The sequence below is a fragment of the Sceloporus undulatus genome, chromosome 2 (genome assembly GCF_019175285.1).
Source record: "Sceloporus undulatus isolate JIND9_A2432 ecotype Alabama chromosome 2, SceUnd_v1.1, whole genome shotgun sequence".
Taxonomy (NCBI): Eukaryota; Metazoa; Chordata; class Lepidosauria; order Squamata; family Phrynosomatidae; genus Sceloporus; species Sceloporus undulatus.
In genome coordinates, this window is record NC_056523.1 from 230,824,610 (window position 1) to 230,849,141 (window position 24,532).

Sequence of the window (24,532 nt, forward strand, 5' to 3'; positions counted from 1 at the left end):
AATCTCAGGACTGCATTATGGCAGAGCTGGACTAAATGACTTGTGGGGGGTGCATTCGATGATTCGTTATGGGTACACAGGATTAAGAATTGATATAAGCCTTTTCTAACTATGGTAAAACATGGAGATGCAAAATGACAAAATATTGGTAAGGTGGAACATCCCTCACCCATGAAAGACACAATAGTACATTGGGGCCCTTGATATCCATTGGGTTTGGTTTCAGGAACCCCCCCCCCCCATGGGCCCAAAATCCGTGAAGACCCTCAAGGTCCCTTATAGACAGCGGGTAGTAAAAGTGTGTCCCCTTATATAGAATGGCAAAATGAAGGATTGCTGTTTTTGGAGATTAATACGTTTAAAAAAAATCAAAACCGATGGATGTTTGGATCTGTGGATAAGGGGATCTGTGGATTACAGAGGTATGGCTGCAACGAGATTTTCCCCCTCTGTGGTTGCCTTAAAGGTAGTCCATAAACATTAGTTTAGTTTTAGAACATTAGTTCCCAACTGGTGGCCCTTCCAGATGTTTTGGATATCATTTCCCCGAAGAAATTCCTGACGGTTGGCAAGACCATTGAGCTTCGGGACAATGATGTCCAAACATCTGAATACCAAAGTTTGGAAGAACTACCTCTAGATTATTACCATCAATGGTTTATCTGAAGCCCAAATGGCTGAGCTATAACCCGAACGTTACATGATCATCCCCAGAATGAACGTGTCCTTTCCTGCCTTGTTCACCCATCTACTCCCACATGAATCCTCAATGAGTGAAGCACAGGCTCTTTCACATCAGTTTTCTGGTTTATGTGAGATTAGGGGAATTGAGACAGAAGCCATTTGGTAAAGACAAGCAAGATCGTGGAATATCTTTCCCTGTATAAAGGTTGTCCCACTGTCGTCTAGCTTTTAGGCAAAAGACCATTTCCCTTCAGCTTACTCTTCTATTGTCTACTTTAGTCTTTACACTAAAGTTTTAATGTAGTGATCCGACGACGACTCTAGAGACCAGAATTCAATTCTCATTTTTCCCATGAACCTATCGGGGGACCTTGGGGAAGTCACATTCTCTCAGCCTCAGAAGAAGGCAATGGCAATCCTCCCTTAACAATCGTGCCAAGAAATACCACGATAGGTTTGCCTTAGGATTGCCATAACGTCTAACAACTTGAAAAATACAAATTGACAACCAACAACAACAATTTTAACTTGGAGAGCCACATGGCAGATTGGTTTGACTACACTCTGTAAATCAGGGGTTAATTCCCAGCTTGGCTATCAGCCCACGGGTAACCTCGGGGAGTCATAGGCGCTAGAGGCCTTAGGCAATGGGCAAATTCCTCTGAACCAATCTTGCCAAGAAATCCCTCTAGGGGATCATAAATCAGAAACAACTTGAAGGCCCACAACACACACAACACACCATTTTACATTGACTGCATGTTTTTTGTTGTTGTTTTGTTCAATTCACCCAACACCGCCTGCCTTTTCTGTTGGTTTTTTAAAGGACAGAACATAAGAACATAGGAAGTATCACCAATCTGAAGAGGCAGCAATATTTCTTCTCCAGGGATTCATCAGGGATTAGCCCTACCTAGAAATCGCCTGGTATATCTAGAAGTCTTCCATCTGCCATACCTACTTTAACAAATCAATGAAGATAAGGAGGACTTTGATGGTAAATGGTGGTGTACCAATGGCGTTTGCATTTTGGTTGGGGTTTCCTGTTAGTTTGAAATATAATATGTTTCAATTCTAGTAAGCCACTTTGTGTTGATTTGATAAAGAGTTGTGGTGGAGCGGGGAAACGAGAGGTTAAGATGGCAAACAACTGGGGAAAGAAAATGATGTTTTCTGGTATTTTGGTCTTCTGGCAGAACTTTCGTATATGATGGCGGCCCTGGGCTACATGAAGATTGAAGGTTAACGTGGCCTGTCCGGCAGGTACATATTTATTGTTCGACTAGGAAGTATTCCTTTGAAAACTTCATTTGCAAAAAACTAAGTGTGACAAGTGAAAGTCTTCAAAGGAATACTTTCTCTCTCACCCCCCCCTCGTCTTTTTAGGACCCAGTAATTTTCTGTCATGAAAAATAGTGTAAATGTAAACTGGGCAGTGATAGAACTGGAGAGAGAATATATTTTTAGTCCTCCCTAGCAACTTGCTTTTTGAATTAGCAAATAGCAAACTTTAGTTCTGTAGCCCACTTGGAAATGTGCTCAGCCATGTAAAGGAAGCCTGAATGAAGGCTTCTTTTCCTTTGGGATTTCCTCCTTTAATTTTTCCAGATTTTCGATGGCCTATAACAGTTTATCACACGGTAAATCGAGGAATTAAAACAATGAATATACAAGGAACTAAAGCAAGGATAAATTTCCGCCAGATGCAAATGCCAACAGTTAAAAGAGAGATGAGAAAGTAATTTAGCCAGAGAACTGAACAGATTGCACCAAGTGTCTCGCTCATTCTTTCTCTCTTTCTTTCAGTTGCTCCCATAGATCAGTCCCAGGAACGTTTGGGCAGCGTGGAGCTACCTCGACCAAAATACTCCGCTTTTAGCAAAGCTGAGAGAAGAAGTTGAAGGGCCGGGCCTCTTAATACATTCTTTGCACCAAGCAATGAAGCCGGGGACTTTTTTTGGGACCGTGTAATTATGTATATTGAATATGGACTTGTAAACTATTGCAGCAGGAGGGAAGGAATGGTTGCACAAACAATATTGTCAGTACGTGGGGAAAGAAGGGGGCAAAAAGAGAAGGAAGGGAAAGAATGGAAATGAACTGAGAGAGAGGAAGGTGGTGTAAAAATGCTGATCATTTGGGCCCCAACAGAGTATACTTCAGAGGGATAACATGTTGGGAGGGGTCCAAGGGCATAATGATGACCTTTTGCAAAACAGTGTGAAGCAACTATACCACTATTTTCTTTTAGGTTGTAGTAATGTCGTGGATATGGTTCAGCCAGGAATTCCCTCATGAAATCCCTAGCTTGACAGAGTGAAAAGGCAAAAGGACCAGATTTCGCTTAGATTCAGAGTTTATTTAAGCCGGCAGTTTCCTAAAGGAAATAGTATCCAAAGATTTTTGCTCCATCTCAGTAGTCATATCCGAGAGTCAGTGTTGTTTTAGTAGGTTTTGTTGTGTACTGGACTATGAGCTCTGGAGAACAGGGTTTGAATCCTGTGCTCAGCCTAGGAACCCTAGCTGAGAGACCCTGGACAAGTCAAATTCTCTCATCCTCGACGGGGAGCAATGTCAACCCAACAAACCCCCTCTGACAAACTTGCCAAGAAAAACTCCATGATAGTTGTGTCTTAGGGTTTCTATAAGCTGGAAATGACTTGAGGCACACATCAACACCAAGAAGATGTTATAACTTGATACTTTTTCTCGGCTATGATGATGGAATGGAGTGTAAAGATGCTTCCTGGGGCAATTATGAGAGGGAACCCTCCCCCCTTTTTTTACTAGAAAACATGCAGAAAAAGTACAAAAATGCCAGCTTTTGGTGGGGGGGGGGGGGGTCATGTAATTGAATTACTTTTATAAAGTAACTTTTTCCAAACTATGTATCTGGGGGAACAGAGAAATCGAGCACCTTGATGTAACAACCGTTTGCCTAAAACAGAAAAATGGAATAAAAACAAAGATAATGTGAAGAAAGCAGATTTCCAATTCCAGGAAAGGTTGCAAGGGAACCCTAGCAGTCAGAAAGCAAAAAAAAAAAAAAGATGTACAAGGTCCAATAAGATCCCAGGAGCACAACACTGTCACTGGTATTTCCTGTCTCTGCTGATTACCATCTTCTGGCCTGACGAGAAGCATATGAAGCTTGGAAATCTAGTGTAATAGATTTTACAAATCTGTTGGTCACCAAATAAAGCATTACCGTATAATGTGGAACGTAAATGTTTTTTTAAAGATTCCCAGAAAATAGCTGCAGGAAACAAAATCAGTTGATAGCCAGTAGTGGGACGTTCAAGCAGCAGGACAAGGATGTTAATGCAATGCAAGCATAGGGGCTTGTCTGGGAAGATGTAAGATGGTTTTAGTTATGGAGGAGAAATATGCTGCGTACTGGCGGACTGAACCGATGTTCTGTAAAAGTCTAATTGAATCTTTTCCCTCAGGAATCCCAGTGCCTGATTGAAAAGTGTAAAGATTGAACTGTACAATGCACCTCCATAACCACATGGTCAACAAGCGCTTGCGGGGACAAAGGACCTTAGGAATGGAATGACGGTGGTGTCTAGGGACAACAACCAAGATCTTCATATTAAATCACTATCCCAATGGGGTAAAGTTTTGTTCCACCTGTTTCCTCCTCCTTCCCCTCTCTTACACAGACTATCAACATTAACCTTAAAGTCGTGGAAGCATGGGCAATTCATATTAGTGAAAAGTTATTTAGAAGATTATTTCTAGAAAACATTTATCTGCAATTCCTGTAGTTCCAACTAAGCCATCTATTACTGATGAATTCAAGGCAGTTTACCAATATTAAAACAATAACAGAACATACAAAACAGCGCAGATAAAATGCACTAAAAGAACAGAGTTTAAAGAGCCTAAAAAACTGTACCAGTTCTACTTTACTGGAGAGAGCCAATATTAATATGTAAGCAGTCTCATTGATTTAAAACCAAATAGTTGGGGAACCAAGCCATTAAGATTTAAGAATAAGGTATTGACAGATAATATAATATGGAAAAGGAAGACCTAACATAGGTTTGAGAACAGGCACATGATTTTTAGTGGTTTAAGTGTTGGAATAGCATTCCCAAGATACCAGAGTTTGAATCCCCTGTGTGAGCCATGGAAACTCACTGGGTGATCTTGGGCTATTTAGACTCTCAACTCCAAGCCTCAAAGCAGGAAATGGCAAACTCCGTCTGAGAAATCTTGGGCCAAGAAAAACTTAGAAATGGAGTCACCATAAGTCAGAGTAAAAACTGGCAGGTGCATCCCAACACAAAACCCGGTGCTAATCTTTAACTGCAGTCAGCTTAAAAACCATGATTGCACCAACCTATCAATAATATGTTGACAAGCAAGAAGCCAAGAGGAAGTTCTGTTGCAAAATACGCGTGTACAATTCAGATATTTCCAGCACATTTTATATCAGCACGGCACTCGCATAAAACAGGTTTATGAACAAGAATAAAAATGAAGAAATAATTTAAATCTAAATATGCCTGTGTAATTCCTCTAGTTTTTTGCCAACGGTTTAAAAAGAGCAGTCCAATAATATAGAAAGTTCTGTACTTAACAGTCTGCTCGCATCATTATTCAAATATAGGTTGTCACTGTTTAACGTTGCCAAATTATCCCATGGCAACCAGTTGCCGACAAATGGTGTTGTTCATGTCTGGACCGTGTACTGACCCCCGTTGGAAATATACCATTCAACAAGACTTCATTGAAGCAGAAGATGAGCTTTTCTTTCTTCTCTCAGAGTAGTTTTCGGTTTTCCTTTCTTCATAAGAGTTCACCTCTTTTAAGCATATAAATGAAATGAAATGGTATCCTTAAATGGAAAAAAAAATGAGAACTCGACACACCAAAATAAATGTAGTATAAATTGATGCAACGTCTAAAGATAGTGATATTTAATTCAATAAAATTGGTATTCCAAGTAGATTTTCATAACATTGTTAACAGTTTTCTATGCTCGAGCCCTTTTAGAGATAAACATATATGGTTAAACATGTGGTTCCTCTGTTGGGTACAGTTTGCTTTTGTTACAGAACTGTACCAAGTGGGGAGGTCGGTTTCCACCATTTCCAGCCCTTGACTGTTCAAAAGGCTAATTCAATCCTGAATTCCATATAATCATAGTGTTGGAGAGACCCCCAGGGCCATCCAGGTCCAACCGCCTGCCATCAGGAAATCACATCAAAGCATCCTCAACAATGCCATCCAGCCTCTCTGAAAGACTTTCCAAGGATGAGTGTGTTCCACCCCCTCCTGAAGTCCAGGTTAACAAGAAACATGTCTAAGGATGTATCTACATGGGCCAAATGAAATTGGTCTTTTCCCCCCTCCACCCTTGTGCCACCCTGTGTTCATGACACTGATTACTTACTGCGGACTGTCTTCGTGTGAAAGAAAGTTCGCCAGCAATCCCAGACCATCTGTCTAATGCAATTTTGAAAGGGCTCAGGATTTTTTTTCAGAGCTTCCCAAATATCAGGAGCACTCGCACTGACACTGGGCAAGAAGCCCCCGCTGTGGCTGCCCAGAGCTGCTGCTGTTTGGCATGGGTCACTCCCTCTAGGTCACAATTAGAATGCCCAGCCATGTGGTTTGACACTTGTAGGACAAGCCACCCACTGTAGCTTGGCCTGCCCAAGTATGGGGGGGGGGAGGGATCCAGAATACTGACTCCGAAAGAAGCCTAGAGTATCCTGGCCAGTATATACCTCCCTGCTGGGGTGCTGGTGAGCTCCTGCAGGGCTGGGGATTGGACTGGGGCCCCATGTGAGTCTATGGATTCCTAATGAAAGTCATTCTGGATTGAATCATGTAACCTCAAGTTTAACTTCATAATATATATATATTATATATATATAGATATATATTATATGCCTTTCAATGGGGAGTATAAGAGAGTGAACCGTTGGTGCCCATTTCCCAGATCGACCATTCGTATTCCTTATTTTCCCCTGTTTGGTGTCATGCGAGGTTCCTTCGTTGTACAAAATTACAAAATCTACTAAATCGACTAAATCTGCTAAAATAAGGAAATAAATATATAAATAATATTGAGAGATCAAACAAGATGGCTGCACAAGATTATGTTTTGGTGTGGTGTGTTGTGGATATCACATAGGCTTTCACGAGAATTGGAAGATAATGAAAAACTGTTTAGGTATAAAACTGTGGTGAACTGCCATCATTGTATTAGTATCTTTGCTGACCCGCAAGGGGCCAATTGTCACTCTTCGGCATGATATGAGATGACATTGGAAAAGAGAGTAGTGATTGTAAAGTGGAAGCCACAGGAAGAGAGGATGACGTCACACTAGAAGATGGAGTGATTCAGCAAGGAAGCCAGGGCACTGGGGTTGCAAACAAGAACAGGGGCTCTTGATGGCCAGGATCTTGGAAGTCTATAATTCATAGGTGGTATAAACGGTAGTTTATTTGATGGCAAATAACATCAACAAAACTGGGACAAAGCCACCTACCACCCTGATGGTAGCCTACAACAAGGGCATATACTGTTTTCTTGGGAAGACAAGGCAGCACTTTGACCTAGCACGTGGATTCAATATTGTCAGCAGTCTTTAGGAGATTTTTCTTCTGCCTTTTTCCCAGATCCTAAAAAAAATAAAAGCTCAGGAAATAGAGTGGCAGAGGTTGTGAATGCTTACAGCTCCTTAAATTTTCTTTGGAATTTGCATGAATCAGATTAACCTTTTGTGTCGTTTGAGAGATACAAAAAGTCGGTGGGCATGTTCTTTGACCGTTAGCTTGTTGGTCTAGACCTTATGCATTGGGAAATAGCTTAATTTCGTAGTTCCTTATGGTCCTTGAATGGATTCAGGCCATTCCATGATAGTGGCTGTCCACGTCCTGATCTGCAGCGGTATGGTACAGCGTAGCTTTGCCTTGCCTTTGATCAAACATTTTTAAGATTGACAAATTTCCTTCTGCAGATACAGCGTTTGCAGGTGTATAGTGCATAAGGTTAGGTCTTTGTAGGTATAGTATTTGGAGAGTCCTGCCTACCCAAGAGTAGGGTGACCACTTGTGTCAGTCCAGTGAAGAATTGGCAGTCCCCGCACGGAAGTAAATGAAACATTGGTACTTAACCGACTTGGATCCTTTTCAGGTTGTAATAGGGAAAAAATCCGTCCTAACCGGGAGGTGGTAATTTTGAGGAGGAGGTGAGCGTTTTGGGTGATTTGGGTCCAAAAACCACTGCTAAATAGTCTAGTTTGAGACCTCTTAACTACCCTGGCTCAATGCTAGGAATCCTTGGAAATGAATTTGGGGGACATTTAGCCTTCCGCTGTCAGAAACCCGGGGCCACAAATAACCGACAATTTCATAGAAATTTCCCTAGCAGTGAACCCAAGGCAGTAAAAATGGTCTCAAACTTTGATTATTTCTGAGTGTGTTTTTGGGACACTTAGTATCTGGAGCGTGTTTATTCCATCATTGAGGGAAAGGGCTAGTTTCTTTTCCTTAAGATGGGACAAAATTTGAATCGACAATTAATAAGCCCTGTCTCAGAATTGCTGGGAGACAGGAACCAATTTGAGGATTCGCTTCTCACTACTGTAGAAAAAGAACCTGCACAAGGTGACGCATTTGTCCTCAGAGGACGCCTCCCCCGGACAAACAAATAAACCACAACATAGTGGAGGTAAAGCCCCAACTTTATTAACATAACCAAGGAGCAAAGCAATGCAAATGTAGGAGTTGGCCCAATGCAATGAGGGTCTGGATTCTGTATCTTTCAAGCCCAGTACGGAAGGGAGGAACAAGTTGCTTGGGCCACGGCCAAGCTTCGGGATGGCAAGAAGAAGTATGGGTGGTTGTCAACGCTCCATCAACCGCATATGCATCGCTGCCCTAGCTCTTGCCAACGGAGGACGCTGTGGGCCTGGTGTTGCCCCCGCATGGCAATAACCTACCGGCATCGCTCTGACGCAGGCGCCCCCGTGTCCAGAGGGACTCGCCGATCCAGCCGACACAGCCCTGAAACCACGCCCACCAGAATCCGAGACCTATCTTAGAAAAAAGAACCTGCACAATTTACCAATTGTTCTCCTATCAAAAAGCAATTTTTAGGTATAAAACAAACTGTCGTTTGTGACAGAATAAGTTGGGCAAGCTGTGAACATTTGCTTGCCGTCACCGCAGAATTTCGCCCTGTCGGGTTCATTGCATTTGGGAAAATCCATTCTTCACCAATAATTTGAATAGTTATATGTTTAAATATTCTTTCCATTCTTAACAGAAGCTCCAGAAGGCGAATTTGACCTCTTCCGTACCAATCCAACTGCAATCAACAAAGACTTTAAAATTTCAAATGAAAAGATATGTCTATAAAAAACAAAAAATAATTGCTATGAAAATGTCCAGGAACACAGAGCAAATCTGCCATTAAAGAAACACAATGATTTAGGAAGTTGAACAAGTGCCTTGTTAATAATACAGGTCATAGATCCCCAATATTCTCTGACCTCCGAGGGAAATATTCAGGCCCCAGGTTCTCCTATTGGCTTCTGCACCCCCAAACTGAGAACATTGTTTGGTGTTTTCTCAAACTGGAGATCAATTTATTCTGCTAGCACGGACCCCTTTCTCCAAGTTTTGTCGTTTAAGAGGCAGCATGCACAGTCATTTCCCTCCCAAAAAAACTGGCTGTTTTACGGTCAAATTTATGCTGTGTTTTAGATTTGGGCAGGGCAAATTTCCTGTCTTGTGAGCCTTTGGAGAGATTGTGGTTTTCTGAATCGCTGATTGGATAGAAAGGGTAAATTCATAGGCACAGCAGTCAACAAGCATTGATTCACTTGACATGCCAATTCTTGCTCGTGGACTGGATTAGCCTAATTAAATCATGAAATAGAAAATCTAATGGTAACATATCAGCGCCATCGACTGCAGTTTTTGTTTGAATGCTTGTTAAAATTAGTGCTTACCAAAGTATAGCCTTGTTATACTTTGGCGAAACACTTAAGCTTTGGAGCAATAACCCTTCCCAAATAAACCTTGTGGTTCATCTGTATGTTTCCTGATGACAGTCCCGGACAAACGGCACTGTGCCTAGGCACTGGGTGACTGTGTACCATGAGAACAGAGGAGCAAATAGAGAGAGGAATGCATCCATCTCGGCAGAGTGAGAGAGAATAGGACTCAAAATTAATGGTTGGATGGTGTATCTTCTTGGCCCTCATTTAAATCAGTTATTAGTGGTAAAAAAAGGACGTGCCTACCTCACTTGGTGTCTGTTCTGAAAGACTAGTAAACAGGCCAATGTATTTGGGTATTTCAATCAAATAGACATTGGCAGCCAAGATATGTACAATCTTAGAAAGAATGTTTCCTCACAATACAGGCACCCATTTCCGGACTCGCAAATGTCCTTGAAAAAGTCATCCAATGTGTATATACTCCAAAAATAAGTCCCCCACCAAGTTTTAAATGGGAGGTACTTCATGAACCTGTATAAGAATGCAACTCGCAATGTTTATGTATTGTGTTATTGGTTTTTATCGCACCTAAGGAATCCTCGTCAGAAAGGACATACTGATAAGTAAGTTGCTTGTGATAGAGGGAAGGTAATCCAGAATAAGTGCGGCCCCAGGGTACAGTTCAATATTTCAAATTTCTTATTAAACCAAGCAAAACATAATAATCAAGACAACTGGGAAAAGGCTGTAGGAATGATTGTGAACATATACGTCTACGTTAAAAGCGGGAAAGGTTGTAACTAACCAGTGTGCAGACATGTTGTCAGATGTTCTTATGGTGCTGCTGTTTTGATCTCAGGCTGCTGCCTTTAAAATCAGGTGTAATGGAATAGTCTTGAAAACCTGGGCATTACACACTCTTCGCACATACCAATGAAGCTGTGTGAGAACTGTCCACGTGGAGTCTTGGATAGGATCATGGGTGACAAGGTGGGCCTCTGAAGGGAAAAAAAATTTCTGCAACATTTTTCAGTACAGGAGGACAAATTCTTGTAAATAAGTCTGACAGCTACAAAGACTGTACATGTTTTAGTAGCAGATAGGTTTGCTTATAGCAAGGTCAATTTATCATAAAGAGGTGTTTTTAAAAGCCCAGGTACAACGGGTACAAAAGCATTACTTTGTGTTCAGCTTCTCTGTTAAAAGAAAAGTTATGTAGCAGTTTTTTACTATATGGGCTGAAGTTTCTTGTGGAGTGGAGGTCCTCGCCCTTCCCATGAACGGTGGTTGGGAGGCGTGATGATCTGGGTGAGAAAAATCTTCTCCTCTACGCACATCTTCCCTCATCGCCCTCAGACCCCACCTCCTCCTTTTCTTTCTCTTCTGTTTTTTATCTCATTTGAAAATGAGTTCACTGCCCTTTCTCTTCCTTTGTGCAATTGTCCCTTGCTCTTGAGCTGCCCTTGTCTTTATCATTGACCATATATTTCCTCTTCATTTTTCTCCTATTGCCCTCCCTACATAAGCTTCACCAGTGGGCAAGCAGCTACAAACCAACATATAAGTGCTTCACGCATCTTGTGTACATGTCACTTGCACATAACATGAGAGGAATAGACCATAGAAAGCAGGGAGAGGGGTACCTTCTCACACACTTGTATTTCTGTACTAATTAGGCCCAATATCCCCCACAGGGCAGCATGAAATCAGCCTCAGATTATTTACAAGGCAAGCAGTTGTGTGGATGTCCTCTTAGGAAAAGAATAGCTGAAAGGAGGTCATGTCACAAATTCCAGATCTTAAATGGTTCTCTTTGGCGGGTTACATCCGCCAGTTTGGACGCTCCCTCAGGAAGTCCCAGTTTAAAAAGGGGCGTCTCCTTCTAGGTGCCCCTACTCTTGTTACGACTCGTGTCTGTAACAAGGGGCGGTGCCGTTCCACGGGGCCGACGGCATCTTGACGTAACAGAAACGCTCTGCGTCGGCCGTCGCCCCGGAAATGAACCCAGCGAGTGCGCAACTAGCGCCTCGCGGCGTCTCTTCCAGGGAGCAAGAAGGAGCGCGATTTGCGCACTCCGTCTGGAAGCGTCCTGGGAACCGTGCCGTTTGGCTGCTGCCGGTTCCGGGACGCTGCACAACCGGCGGCGCCACGAGACGGCCCCCATTTCTGGCCGTCTGTAACGCGCCTTTAATTGCCTTAGTGACTGTTACGCATATTAGGATGTAAGTCATGTAAGAGGAAGGAACATCAAACTTTAAGAATATGCAGATGACACCATACCCTAGCAGAAAATAGCAAAGATGTGGATAGTACTCAGAAAAAAGTGAGGAAGAAAGTGCAAAGCAGGTCCTAACAGTTGAATGGTGAAGAAAACAAAATAGAACCAAGATAATTGACGTAACGTTAAGGAGACAATGAAGGCCCTATCTGCATGGGGCCTAGAAACGTTGGAGGGCAGGCTGGAGTATTCTGGCCCTATCGCTCCGCAACATCCACTGGTTCCCCTGGCCCTTCCCTGTTTCCCACACACATGGCTTTATGAATAGGTGCCACTGACTGCCCCAGCATATCTGCTCCATAGGTCGATCATTCTGGAGACAACAAGGTGCCTAACAATAATTATCATATTGCGGGGCATCTCAAGCAAACCATGCAGTACAGATATGTGTCAAAGACACAACACAACATCCAGAGCACGGCGCACCATAGTGTAGAAAACAGAGGACTCCAGATTTTTCAGAAGATCTTGAGTAACAGATAAGTTTTTTTAAAAGCCATTTTTACGGGGGTTACACACCAGTTCTGGAGTGGAAGCATCATCAGACGTTGTCCAGATGTTTTGGCGTCAAAACCTGGTTTTGAGACAGGCAGATCTGGAGAAGAAAAGGCTAGAAGGGGTGGGGAGGTGGGAATAGTTTTTTTTGGCCCATGCAGGAAGAGCTTAGACACTGAAATAGTTCAAAAGTTTAGTATACTTTGGGGTCAATGGTATCAGAATGGAGACTGCAAGTCAAGAACCTAAAGAAGACTAGAATGTGGAAGGGCGCTATAAAGGCAACTAGAAAAGATGCAGGAAGTGTAAAGATATATAATTTGAATGGCTGAAGTTAGGATTGTCCATGCCATCAATGTCCATGTCTAGGTAGGGCTTTTGTAAAAATGACAGTGAAGAAGCTGATAGGAAGAAAATTAACTCATTTAAGATGTGGATGCTAGAGATGAGTTTGAAATACTGTGGACTTCCAGAAAGACAATAAATGGGTCCTAGAGCAAATCAAACCTGAACTCTCCCTAAAACAAAGGTTGACTAACGAAGACTGGCCTACTTTGGACATAACCATGAGAAGGCATTACTGATATATTTCAGCATTATTGTCAAAAGATAACAGTGCTTTTGGCAAAGTGGAAGGGCAGTAGGAAAAAAGGAAGACCCACATTTCAGAGAATAGGAGTTGTATTCAGCCAAGGGCAATGGGCAAGTTAAAATCCAATGGCAATCTGAAACGCAAGCAATGGGGGTGGTGGGGGTGGGTGAGCATTATGTCGCGATAACGCGGGCGACGCACGCAATGGGAAGTCCAGTCGAATCAATAATGGGGGTTTCACGTTTGGGCATGAATAGACACCAAACGCTATTTCAGGCAACGGGAAGCCAGTTACACAAACAACGCAATTTCGCACTCAAATAAAGTCGCTGACCTAGCGAATGTATGTGAATGCGTTCTGGCCCACTTTCTTTTCATTCAATTAAGATAAATGCCTCATCGGTGATAAAGTCCCAAGATCAATCAAAGAGTCAAAGCCCTTGAGTTTGCAAGACAAAGGCCTGATGTTGATTGAAGTATCTTCTCTTTCATAAGTTTCACCATAATTTTTCAAAGTTGACTGGTGCAGTTTACACAACAAGTAATTCACAGAGTAGTCACAGACAATGGGAAGCCCTCCATCAGTGGTTGTTGTGTGTTGCTGCTGCTGCTGTGTGCCTTCAAGGTCAGTTCCCAATTTATGGTGACTCAAAGGTGATGAACCTATCATGATATTTTCTTTGTCAAGAATTGTTTTGGAAGGGGGTTTGTCCTTGCCTTCCCTGAGACCTGAGAGAATGTGAGTTGCTGAAGGTCATTTGGGTGGGTTTTTGCGGCTAAGGCGATATTTGTTTCCCAGAGTCCGAGTCCAACTTCAAACCATTACAACACCACACTGGCTCTCTCCACACTAACTCTAGTAATGAAATTTTGTACATTAAATATTCTCAGGCAAGCGCAAATAGTATACCGGTGTACCCCCATAAATTGCCTTTCTTAAAAAAGGAAAAAAACTCCCATTGAACCTTGTTTGAAGTGCTTGCAGCTAACATGCTGTCCCTTGTCATTTAAAAAAAAACGACAGTTGGATACGCAGGAGGTGTAGGAGTGAAAGCTTTACCTTGCTTGATTACAAAAGAAAGCAAGAAAGGGATCAAGGGAGTCATGCTAAAGCGTTAGCAACAGATGTTGGAAGTAATCACTCGAATAAACCATGTCCACTAACTCTCTCAAAGGGATTATCTTCATCTTCTAAGTAAATTGAACAACCTCGTCTGAACGTGGAGTTTTGGCCCATGTCAGAGTTTTAAATTTGTTTCAATTCAAACACATCCCCGATGAAACTGTTTAATGTCATCTTAGGGCATATCATGCGATTAATTTCCCTCTCCTTTGTCCTTTGGATGTATGTGGCAGCAATCTTGTGACCTTTCAGTAGGAAAGCTTGGCATAACTGTTACTATTACAAATAGAACAATGGCTGGGCGATGGATGTGAAGGTGTCAAGGCTAGGGAAAAAGATATGACAATTGTAGAAGCCACAATCCTCTCTTCTTGTGTACTGCTGGTGAAGCAATGTTGAAAACAAACAAAGAAATTGCCTCATTAGCTTTTCTAGTTTCCCTTTCTCTGCCCATTCTAGGAATCAAAATTGCCCAAGAAATAAGATAAGTAGGGAGAAACATCGACTAAATTAGGCTAAAAGGGACAGTGATTAGGGAGACAATGTGTTTATTTTTTAACTTCAAAAATGTGGACTTATGGTGGTCTTCAACTGGGCCCAACCCTCTGGTTATTCAAAGGATATCACATTTTTGGGGTTGCTTTAATAGGCCACACAACTAGCAATGTAGAAAAAATAATAATAATAGCAAAACTGCGCAAGAGCTGGGGTCCAGAGGGAGTTCAACCGAATTCAATCATAGAACATATAGGCCTGTTTACATGACTGCCAAAATAAAGCTGCTTCGGTCTCTTTGGAGTAATGCTATTTAGATGAGGCATGGGCCCTAAGAGTCTGGAGGTCGACACCAATGCCACACTCCATTCCTAAGCACTGGAGGGCAGCTTTGGTGCAGCTTCTGGATTCTTAGGCCCATGCAATCATTTAAACAGCATACCTCCAAAAAGCCCGAAGCAGCGTTATTTTGCAGTCTGTAACAGGCACAGTTTTACTCCAACTAGTCACGGCGCCCTGGGCCTGAAGTTTGAAAAAATCTTTTCCCAGATTCTCTACTTGATCTTTTTAAATGGGAGCATGAGAGATGGAGGAGAGGAGGTTCAATGTCGCACAAAAACACTACAGTATTCCCACCAGTACATAAAGCAAGGCAATAGGTGCTCTCTCTAAGGAGAGTATTGGCACCAGCTTTTTCTGCTGAGATGGGGAGAAAAAGCAAAAGTATGGGAGCCTCCAACCTGGGCACAGAACGGTGCAATAACCAGCCTTTTTTAATGGTTTTTTCGCCTGTTTATCTGGGAGAAAAAGCCATTGATAAGCTCCTAAGTGTAGCCACTTTTGGTTGCATTGGAGACCAGAGGTCCTAAGAGAACACGATTTATTGTAGGTCCTCCAGCAACAATTCGATGGTCAGTGTCTGGTGGATATTGACACAGAGTGTGCTGTAAGACCTAAATCTTCCTCTTAGTTTTAAAGAACGTGTGTGTGTGTGTGTGGGGGGGGGTAATTTTTGCAGTTTTTTCCACCTTCATCAGGGGTACCTACATCCCTTACCAAAGAGTATGTGGTGTTCCCGCTGTATACAACAATGTAATACAACTTAACAGTAAGGGCTGTTCCACAGTGGAACAACTCCCTCGAGTGGAGTGGAGTCTCCTTCTTGAAGGTCTTAAGAAGCAGAGATTGGGATGGCCCATCTGTTGGGGATGCTTTGATTTGATTTCCCTGCATGGCAGGGGTTGGACTGGATGCCCTTGTGGTCTCGTCCAACTCTAACGATTCGAATGATTTCTATCTATGATTAACCAGTAAAGTTCACAATATTGATCTTGGTTGCGCTCTCTTCAAGTTATCTGAAGATGTTAATTTTTGACAACCCATTTCCAAAGAGTCTGTACAGACAGGCAAAATAAAGCTGCCTTCGGTAACTTTGGAGTAGTCTGTTTAATGTATGTAAAGGCGTCCTAAGAAGCCAGAAGCCGCGGCAAAGCCACGATCCAATTCTGGCACTCTTAAGATATATGTGTCATTTAAACGTCTGTATCGGGACCAAAGATTTGATTCAATGACTAAACGATACCTCTGGGGGGGGAAAGAAGAAAGAACAAGATGTGAGGTTAAACTTAAGATGGACCTGAATGGCTTCCCTGAGCATCAGAGTAGGTGCCCTTTCTCTGTTGTGTGGCTGTAGAACTTCCTCTACTAGCTGCTGTGGCAGTGGTTCCATGTGCTGCTAAAGATTGGCCAAAATAGGCTTTTAAATGCCTCCTGGCCTTTTCAGTCCCCTCCAGTTAACCACCTGCCTTGTCAGAATGCCACTGAGAGACAGGCCTACAGGAAAGGGAATCCCATACTGCCTGCCTAGGTCGATTTAGCCGACTGGCGCCAGAGAAGGCTGCTCAGGAGGAAAAGGTGAAGCATTGCTGTCCATTTTGTCACAATCCACAGAACAAAAAGTTTAAACGAAAGAGCAGGAGCCTCACATTGAAGAGCTACGGAGCAGGAAATGGATTCAACAGTTACTGACTGACCACGGAAGACAGGTTTTTATAACTTGGAGAAAAGACAAAGAAAACAGAAAACAGTCACTTTATTTGCAGGGCTGACCGCCCTTAGGCAGGCAAGTCTTTTGCCTGAGGCAGCAGATTTTGGTTTAGCACTGAAGAGTACAAAATGGTGAGTTCTTAGTACATGTATTCAATGTGGAGAAAGAGCAAAGATTTGAATTTTCCTGCTTTAGAACGAAAGCATCTCTGATCCTTTTCATTCTTTAAGCATAAATAAAGGTCAAAGGACACACGTGTTCAATCAGGTTGATCCGCATAAGAAATATAAAAATTCAGACAGTTTGGCTATGGGTTTTGTGAGCTCCCATCCAATAGTAACAAATATTTTTAACCTTCGAATGAATACAGTTAGCCCTCCATACCCACAGATTCTTTATGGCATGGATTCAAGCATCCATGGCTTGAAAAAAGCAAAAGTAGATAAAATTCTAAAAAGCAAATCTTGATTTTGGCCATTTTATATAAGTGAGACATTTTCCTATCCACAGTATTTAATGGGACTTGCGCATCCATGGATTTTGGTATCCACGGAAAGGTCCTGAACAAACCCTCCAGGGATACCAAGGGCCCCAGTGGTTACGTACATCTTTTTTACACAGACTATTCCATTTTGTTCTGGAAAGGGGGAAAAACCACTTCCTGCCATTGGTTTTCCTGCCTAAGGACCTACAGTGCTCTCGGTGCTTGAAAAGTGGGCAAAATCTGGTACGCCCTGTGAGGACCAATGAGTGGCTATACAGATGGGGAGAAGTTTGTTTGCTTTGGATACAATTCAAAATAAAAGTACCTATAACCAAAGTATAACTAGAATACTATGTGCGTACAAGATCGACAGACCGTCCCCTTTGGGGCAAGCCCTCATCTGCCCTTTCCGCCAAGGTTGGGCCAGGGCACCCATACCTGCCAGCACCCCTCGGCCCCCAATCCAGCTCTTTCCAGGCGACCATGGAGAAGTGCAAAAAGCTGTTCCCCCCCGATGGCCGGTAAAGGAGTATCCCTTGGGGCTGCATACCCCCCAGACCACAACCCTGACAGGCACAGCTATGGGAGAAAGGGCCACCCGCCCTTTGTCCCGGTTTCATTCCCGTGCAATCGAGTTGCCGCAGGACGAAGCATGTGCCCAAAGGGAGTCCATTTCGGAGCTCTTTTCTGTGGCCACAGATAGGGCGCCGCAGCACCCTCCAGCAGCGCAGGTGACATCAACGCACGTCCATGTGGAGCGGTTGTGCGTGAGGCCATCGTCAAACTGTGTAGGCACAGTGCACCTTAAAAATGGTGCCCATCCATAAATGAGGGCTGAGGGGTGTGCCATGCTTGTGGCCGCTCCCCCAGCCTATTGTGGCCTTAGGAAGGTGCGTATGCGCGTCTGGTATCGCCTATAGCCACCCTGAAATTTGCACGTTCCTTAATATTTTTGGCTCAATTCTGCATTAAAAGGATACCAGTAAAATGCACCTATTATGGGGGGATGCACATATGTTGGGGAAGGGTAATTTTTAAAAGCACGTTAAATGTCAACACTTGGACAAAATTTACAGCAATATGTGTGTATCTGAAGAAAATCAGCAAGAAATGTGCACATTTTTTCAGTGAACTTTTGAAAAAAGCATGGGGAGACGAAGTAGAAAGTGGATGTGAATAGAATTTAATGGAAACCTGAGAAACTGCTTAAAACAAACTTGTCTATTTTATCCAAGGCAAGGTACCTCTTAACGCCTCAACGTTATTGTCAGCTGTGATTCCCTGTGTTTTGAGTTTTCACTGTTGTATTCATTTTTAGCACAGTTTTGGTTTGTGCAGCTTACAGAAGAAATCTTTAGCTAATGGAAAATGTTGTGAAAATTGGTGGGGGGGGGGGGGGGGGGGGGGGGGGGGGGGGGTGGGGGGGAGAGGGGGGGGAGGAGGGAGGGGGGGGGGGGGGGGGGGGGGGAGGAAACAAGTTGGGATGACTGGGGGGGGGGGGGGGGGTGGAAGGGGAGGGTTTGGTTTGCTAAGTGAATGCACAAGGGCGAAAGAAACTGAGCTATGAAGCAGTAAAAACATATAACTGAAATCATACACAACTCTCTTAGGCAGATATTATTGTCATATCGTCAGATTTGCTCAGAGCTTGCATCTAGACCGAAAAAAAAATTCCATTCCTTACAGGATTAATGTCACACAGTTTAATGAGAGCTTTCTGAATTTAACAGAAATATATCATAAAATATAACATTCAGAATAAATAAATAGTGGTATATTGGAAAAGACAAGCCCATAATACCAAGCTGAGTTTTAATTTACAACAAATTATATTTATGTATAGATAATCCCATATAAATAGATATATATACTCAGTTTAAACATAGGTTTATGCTAATGACATTTGAAATCGAAACCCTCTTCCTTAAAAATCTGAGTTATTTTGTGACTAAACATGTATAGAATTGCAATTGCTACAAACCTTAAGCAACAATGTTATTGTAATTTAGAAGTTTCCTTCCATTACACACTGTTAAAACACAGCAATAAATTGTTGTATTTAAACTGGCATCGAGACATTCCGGACTCCAGTGAACCCTGTGGCTGGGATCAATCTCCAAGTGGGGGGGGGGTGGGGGGGGGGTGGGGGGGGGGGGGGGGGGTGGGGGGGGGGGGGGGGGGGTGGTGGGGGGGGTTGGTTTTGGTGGTGTTGTTGGGGGTGTGGGTTGGATTGGTGTTGGTGTGTGGGGTTGGTGGTTTGGTGGGGGTGTTTTGTTGTGGGTGTTTGGGTGTGTGGTGGGTGGATTTACCCCCACCCAGAACACCCCACCACCCCCCCCACCCCCCCCCACCCACGACCCCAACAAACAACCCACCAAACCCACCACACCAACCCCCCACCACCCCCCACACCACAACCACACCCACCCCCACACACCCCCCCAACACCCCCCCACCCCCCCCACACCACACCACCAACCCAAAAACCACCCCCCCCCCAACAACACCAACCCCACCCCCAAACCCCAAACCCAACCCCAACACCCACCCACACACCACCCCACCCCCACCACCCCCCCCCCCACCCAACCAACCCCCACCCCCCCCCCCCCCCCAACCACACACACCCCAACACCCCAACACCCCCCCCCCCACCCACCACAACCACAAACACCCACAAACACCCCCACAAACACACCAAACCCCCCACAACACCCAGACAACACCAACCCACCCCAACCCCCCACCAACCCCCCCAAACCACCCAACCCCCCCCCCACACCCCCAATCCCACAAACCACCCCACCACACACAACACCACCCCGCCCCCAACCCCGCGCCCTGTGGGGTTGTTGGGTGGGTGGTTTGTTTTTTGTTTTGGTGGGCCACCCCAAACCCCCAACACCCCCCCCAACCCCACCAACCCCCCCCCCCCAAACCACACCCACACACACCCACCAAAACCCCCACACCCCCCCATACCACCCCACCCACACCACCCCACCGCCAACCCCCCACCCCCCCCCCCCCCCTACCACAACCACCCCACGCCCACCCACACCACCCCAACCCCCCCCCCACCCCACCCACCCCCCCCCCCCCCACCACCCTGTCCTTCCACTGCTCTGCTTAAGTCTTGCATACAGGCTGTGTCCTCCCCTGAGATGAACTCTGTCCTCTGGCCATGCAGTCCTTCCCTCTCTTTTCTACTTAATTCGAACATTTCCTAGCTTTAATAAGTCCTAATAAATTAGCCTTCTCATATGTGGTGGCCAAAGTACGAAAAGTATGTCATCTTGTGAAGTCGAAGCAGGCTTTCTGGCAGGCAATCCATATTTGTTTTGGGTTTGTTTCGGGCAGGTGGCCATTTCTAGAAGAGTTTCTTTCCTGATGTTCACCAGCATCTGTGGCTGGCATCTTCCACCACCACAGATGCTGGCCAAACATCAGAAGAAACTTTTCCTAGAATATGGCCACATAGCCCGAAAAACCCACAAAAAACTATGTCATCTTGGCTTTCCGGGGACATTTCGGCTTTATCTGCGCAAGAAACCCACGACAGATTATATATATTATATACTTTTCTCTGGCTACAAAGAAGCCCTCCAAAGCACTTTGTTATAGCAGCATTGGCTTAGTCTAAAAGGTTTGTATTATTGCAGTATTCCAACCTGGAACTCCCAGTGTTGGTCAACCAACGGGCTCTTTTTGTGTCCTTCCCCATTCCGCTCTATGAAGTCTTCCCCATTCAGCTCTGATGAAGTTCCACATTCTGAACACACTTCAGTGTTCAGAAGCGATCATGGGTGGGGCGTCCCTTGAGACCCTGGAAGGCAACACAATTGAAATTGGATGCGATGGTGAAAGCTTGACAATTAATGGAGTCAAGATGGTCAGCCGCAAAGACATTGTGACAAGCAATGGCGTAATTCACCTCATAGACGACGTTCTCATTCCTGACTCTGGTGAGTGACACATAGATGACCTCTAATGTCATTCACATCTTGTACAGCCTGACTATTGGACTGCACCAGCAGCTGATCGTTGTCTATGACAAAGAAATAAGACATTTATTGCCTACAGTGATAAATATAACTCTATGAACTCTATGGAAAATATTTCTCATGTCAGAGTTTTGGAGCAAACTAAGATTTGTTCACCCCTTCCTTTCTCATTTTCAGCTAAACAGGTTATTGAGCTTGCTGGTCCACAACAAGCGACTTTCAAAGATTTAGTGTCTCAGGTTGGTTTGGCTGCATCTCTAAAGCCAGAGGAAGAATACACCCTCCTAGCTCCATTAAATGGGGCTTTTTCTGGTAAGCAATCCAAAACTCTTTCTGGCACTAAAAAATGTCTGCAAAAGGTTCTACATGAAGCAGTTAAAATAGTACTAAAAGTACTTAAAATAGTGAATACTGACACTAACATTATCTCGCTAGGCTTAAAAAGCTTATATTAAAAACACACGTTGTAATATCCTGGGAATGTAACCATCATTTGTTTCATTCTTATACAAAAGAATACAACATTTTCAAAAAATATCTCTCTGTTGGGGCAAGATGGTGAGAGATTTTGCACATTTCTGATTATTTTTCACTTTCCGTTGTTGTTTTTAAAGAAAGAATGCAGAACAGTTGCACAACAATGTGCAAAATACATTTTTGTACACAGAAAGTACTCTACACAAAATATACATTTTATTTAGCACACAAAAAAAAAAAAAACCTGACCCAATATTTAATCTTTACAGTCTCTCCCAGACTGTAGCAGTTAACAATTTAATGGGGAATCCTTTTATGAGAAAATGTGTTGATACTGATATTCATGCATCCCTAATTAATACATAGAAAATATACAAAAACATGCAATATAATAGACAGTTTATGTAAAAATCAATCACATTTAACTTGCAGTGTAGTTAAGAGATGAATGCTAGACCTCTTCTGATAGCATCATACAAAGAATCACTCTTTCAGTTGGATCACCTGAGAAGGCTGGATCATTCTTAGGAAAATATGACACATTTATTTGATTAATATTTCATTGGGAACTAAACAGATTTGTACTTCCTAAAACTAAGCACAAATTGGAGCACAGTTTGTACATTAACAGAGTTTGTTATGTAGCTCATATGCATATTTCATATTATCATCGTAATTTTATGCATAAAACAACAATAAAGAAAACGTAATGCATTTTCTATGTCCAAACTCTTAGATGACACACTCACCATGGACCAGCGGATCCTCAAACTGATTCTTCAGAATCACATTTTGAAAGTGAAAATTGGCCTGAATGACCTCTACAATGGACAGTTCTTGGAGACTCTGGGAGGAAAAAAGCTCAGGGTGTTTGTATATCGCACGGTAAGCAAGGGTAAAATTTCAGAAAACATTTCAGACATGAAAAGCATACTGGAACTGTTTAAATTGGAAGAGAGTGATCCTTGGATACATCTTACATATTGTTTTGTCATTCTTAACTGCCCTCGAGTCGATCCCAACTAATGGGAATCCTGAAACATCTCCAAGCCCCATCTATGCTCCACTACTCTGCTTAGGTCCTGCAGATTCAGGCCCATTCAGTCTAGCCATCTGGTATGCAATCGTCCTCTTTTTCTACTACTTTCTACCTTCCCTAGCATTATTGTCTTCTCTAATGCATTGTGCCTTCTTTTGTGACCAAAATACAGTAGTCTCAATTTCACCATTGTGGCTTCCAGTGAGAGTTCAGGCTTGATCTTTTCTAGAACCCATTTGTTTGTCTTTTTGATCATCCACCATATATTAAATGAGTTGATTTTCTTTCTATCCTCTTTCTTCACTGCCCTTTCTCACATCCATACATAGTGATGGGGAACATAATGGCTAGGACAATTCCAACATTAGTGTCCAGTTGTATAGTTTAACACTTTAGGATCTTGTCTAGTGCTTTCATGGCTGCCCTTTTCATTCCTAATCATCTTCTGATTTCTTGACTACAGTCTTCAATCTGATCAATGTTTGATCCAAGGTACAGAAATCTCTATTTCAATTTCCTTATTATCTAGGTTGAATATATGTAGATCTTCCTTAGTGATTAACTAAGTTTTCTCTATCTTCAGCAGTAAAGCTGCCTTTGCACTTTCTTCTTTGACCTTCCTTAGTAAATCTTCAAAGTCCATGATGATTTCTGCTAGGAGTATGGTGTCATCCCCATATCTTAGATTGTTGATGTTACTTCCTTGTATCTTCCTCCTATCACCCTGGTAGTGCAGTGGTTAAATGCTTGTACTGCAGTCACAAGTATGAATTAAATGTTTGTACTGCAGCCGCAAGGTTGTGAGTTTGATCCCAGGCAGAGCTCCAGGGTCGACTTAGTCTTGCATCCTTCCATAGGTTGCCAAAATGAGTACCCAGGTTGTTGGAGGCAATTAGTTTACACATTGTAAACTTCTTAGGGAATGCTTAGTTCACTGATAAGTGGTATAGAAATGTACCTGCTATTACTACTACTATCTTTACACTTTCTACTGTGTCTAAACCTGCTCTTCCTATGATAATTTTTTAGTATACAAGTTGAACAGACAAGGTGATAAAATGGAGCTTTTCCTGCCCCCTTTGCCAATTGGGAACCATTCAGTTCCTCCATATTCTGTTCTGACAGTAGCCTCTTGTTCTTAGTACAGATTTCTTATCAGGACTGTCAAATGTAGTGACACTCCCATGTCTTTAAGAGCATTCTTATATGTAATAAGCCTATTGCAAAAGTCTGCAAGTTTAAAGCTGCAAGGCAACACATTCTTGCTCGGGAATAAATCACACTAGATTCCCTGTCCAGCATACATTCCCAGGACTGCACTACAAAATAATGGACATGGGCCTTGTAAGTGCTGGTCTTAATAAGTATTCCATCCAGGGTACACTTTTCAATGTGTACAGTGAGAAAGAGTGCACAATACATAGATACAGTGGGAAACACAGTAAATTAATTTGGCACATTCAGTGAAACTGGGATTTTACCAAGAAAATCCAGTATTGAGACATTGAATCACATTCTGTTCAATGTTGGTTTGCTTACATTTTTGTTGGGCCCATTGATTTCAATAGAAACACAATCTTTCTTTAGCTAGTCAGATATACACACACACACATACACAAGATCCTTCTTCCATGTAAGATTTATTCCCAGATACGGATTATACACACACACACACACACACACACACACGATCCTTCTTCCTTGTAGGATTTATTCCCAGATATGGATGATACACACACACACACACACACACACACACACACACACACACATATCATCTGTATCTGGGAATAAATCTTACAAGGAAGAAGGAACTTGTTTCATTTCTCCAGGTTAACAGGACAC

The 24,532-nt window shown here is 43.1% G+C and overlaps 1 protein-coding gene across 7 annotated transcripts in view; it reads left to right on the forward strand.

Annotated features, from left to right (window-relative positions):
• POSTN (periostin) overlaps nucleotides 1-24,532 on the forward strand; it is a 114,261-nt gene that overhangs the window by 54,475 nt on the left and 35,254 nt on the right. For all 7 annotated transcript variants that reach the window (XM_042452028.1, XM_042452029.1, XM_042452031.1 and 4 more), the window contains exons 8-10: nucleotides 20,920-21,132; nucleotides 21,349-21,483; nucleotides 22,385-22,533. In XM_042452028.1, coding sequence (XP_042307962.1) covers nucleotides 20,920-21,132; nucleotides 21,349-21,483; nucleotides 22,385-22,533 — 497 coding nt within the window. The remainder of the gene's footprint in view (nucleotides 1-20,919; nucleotides 21,133-21,348; nucleotides 21,484-22,384; nucleotides 22,534-24,532) is intronic.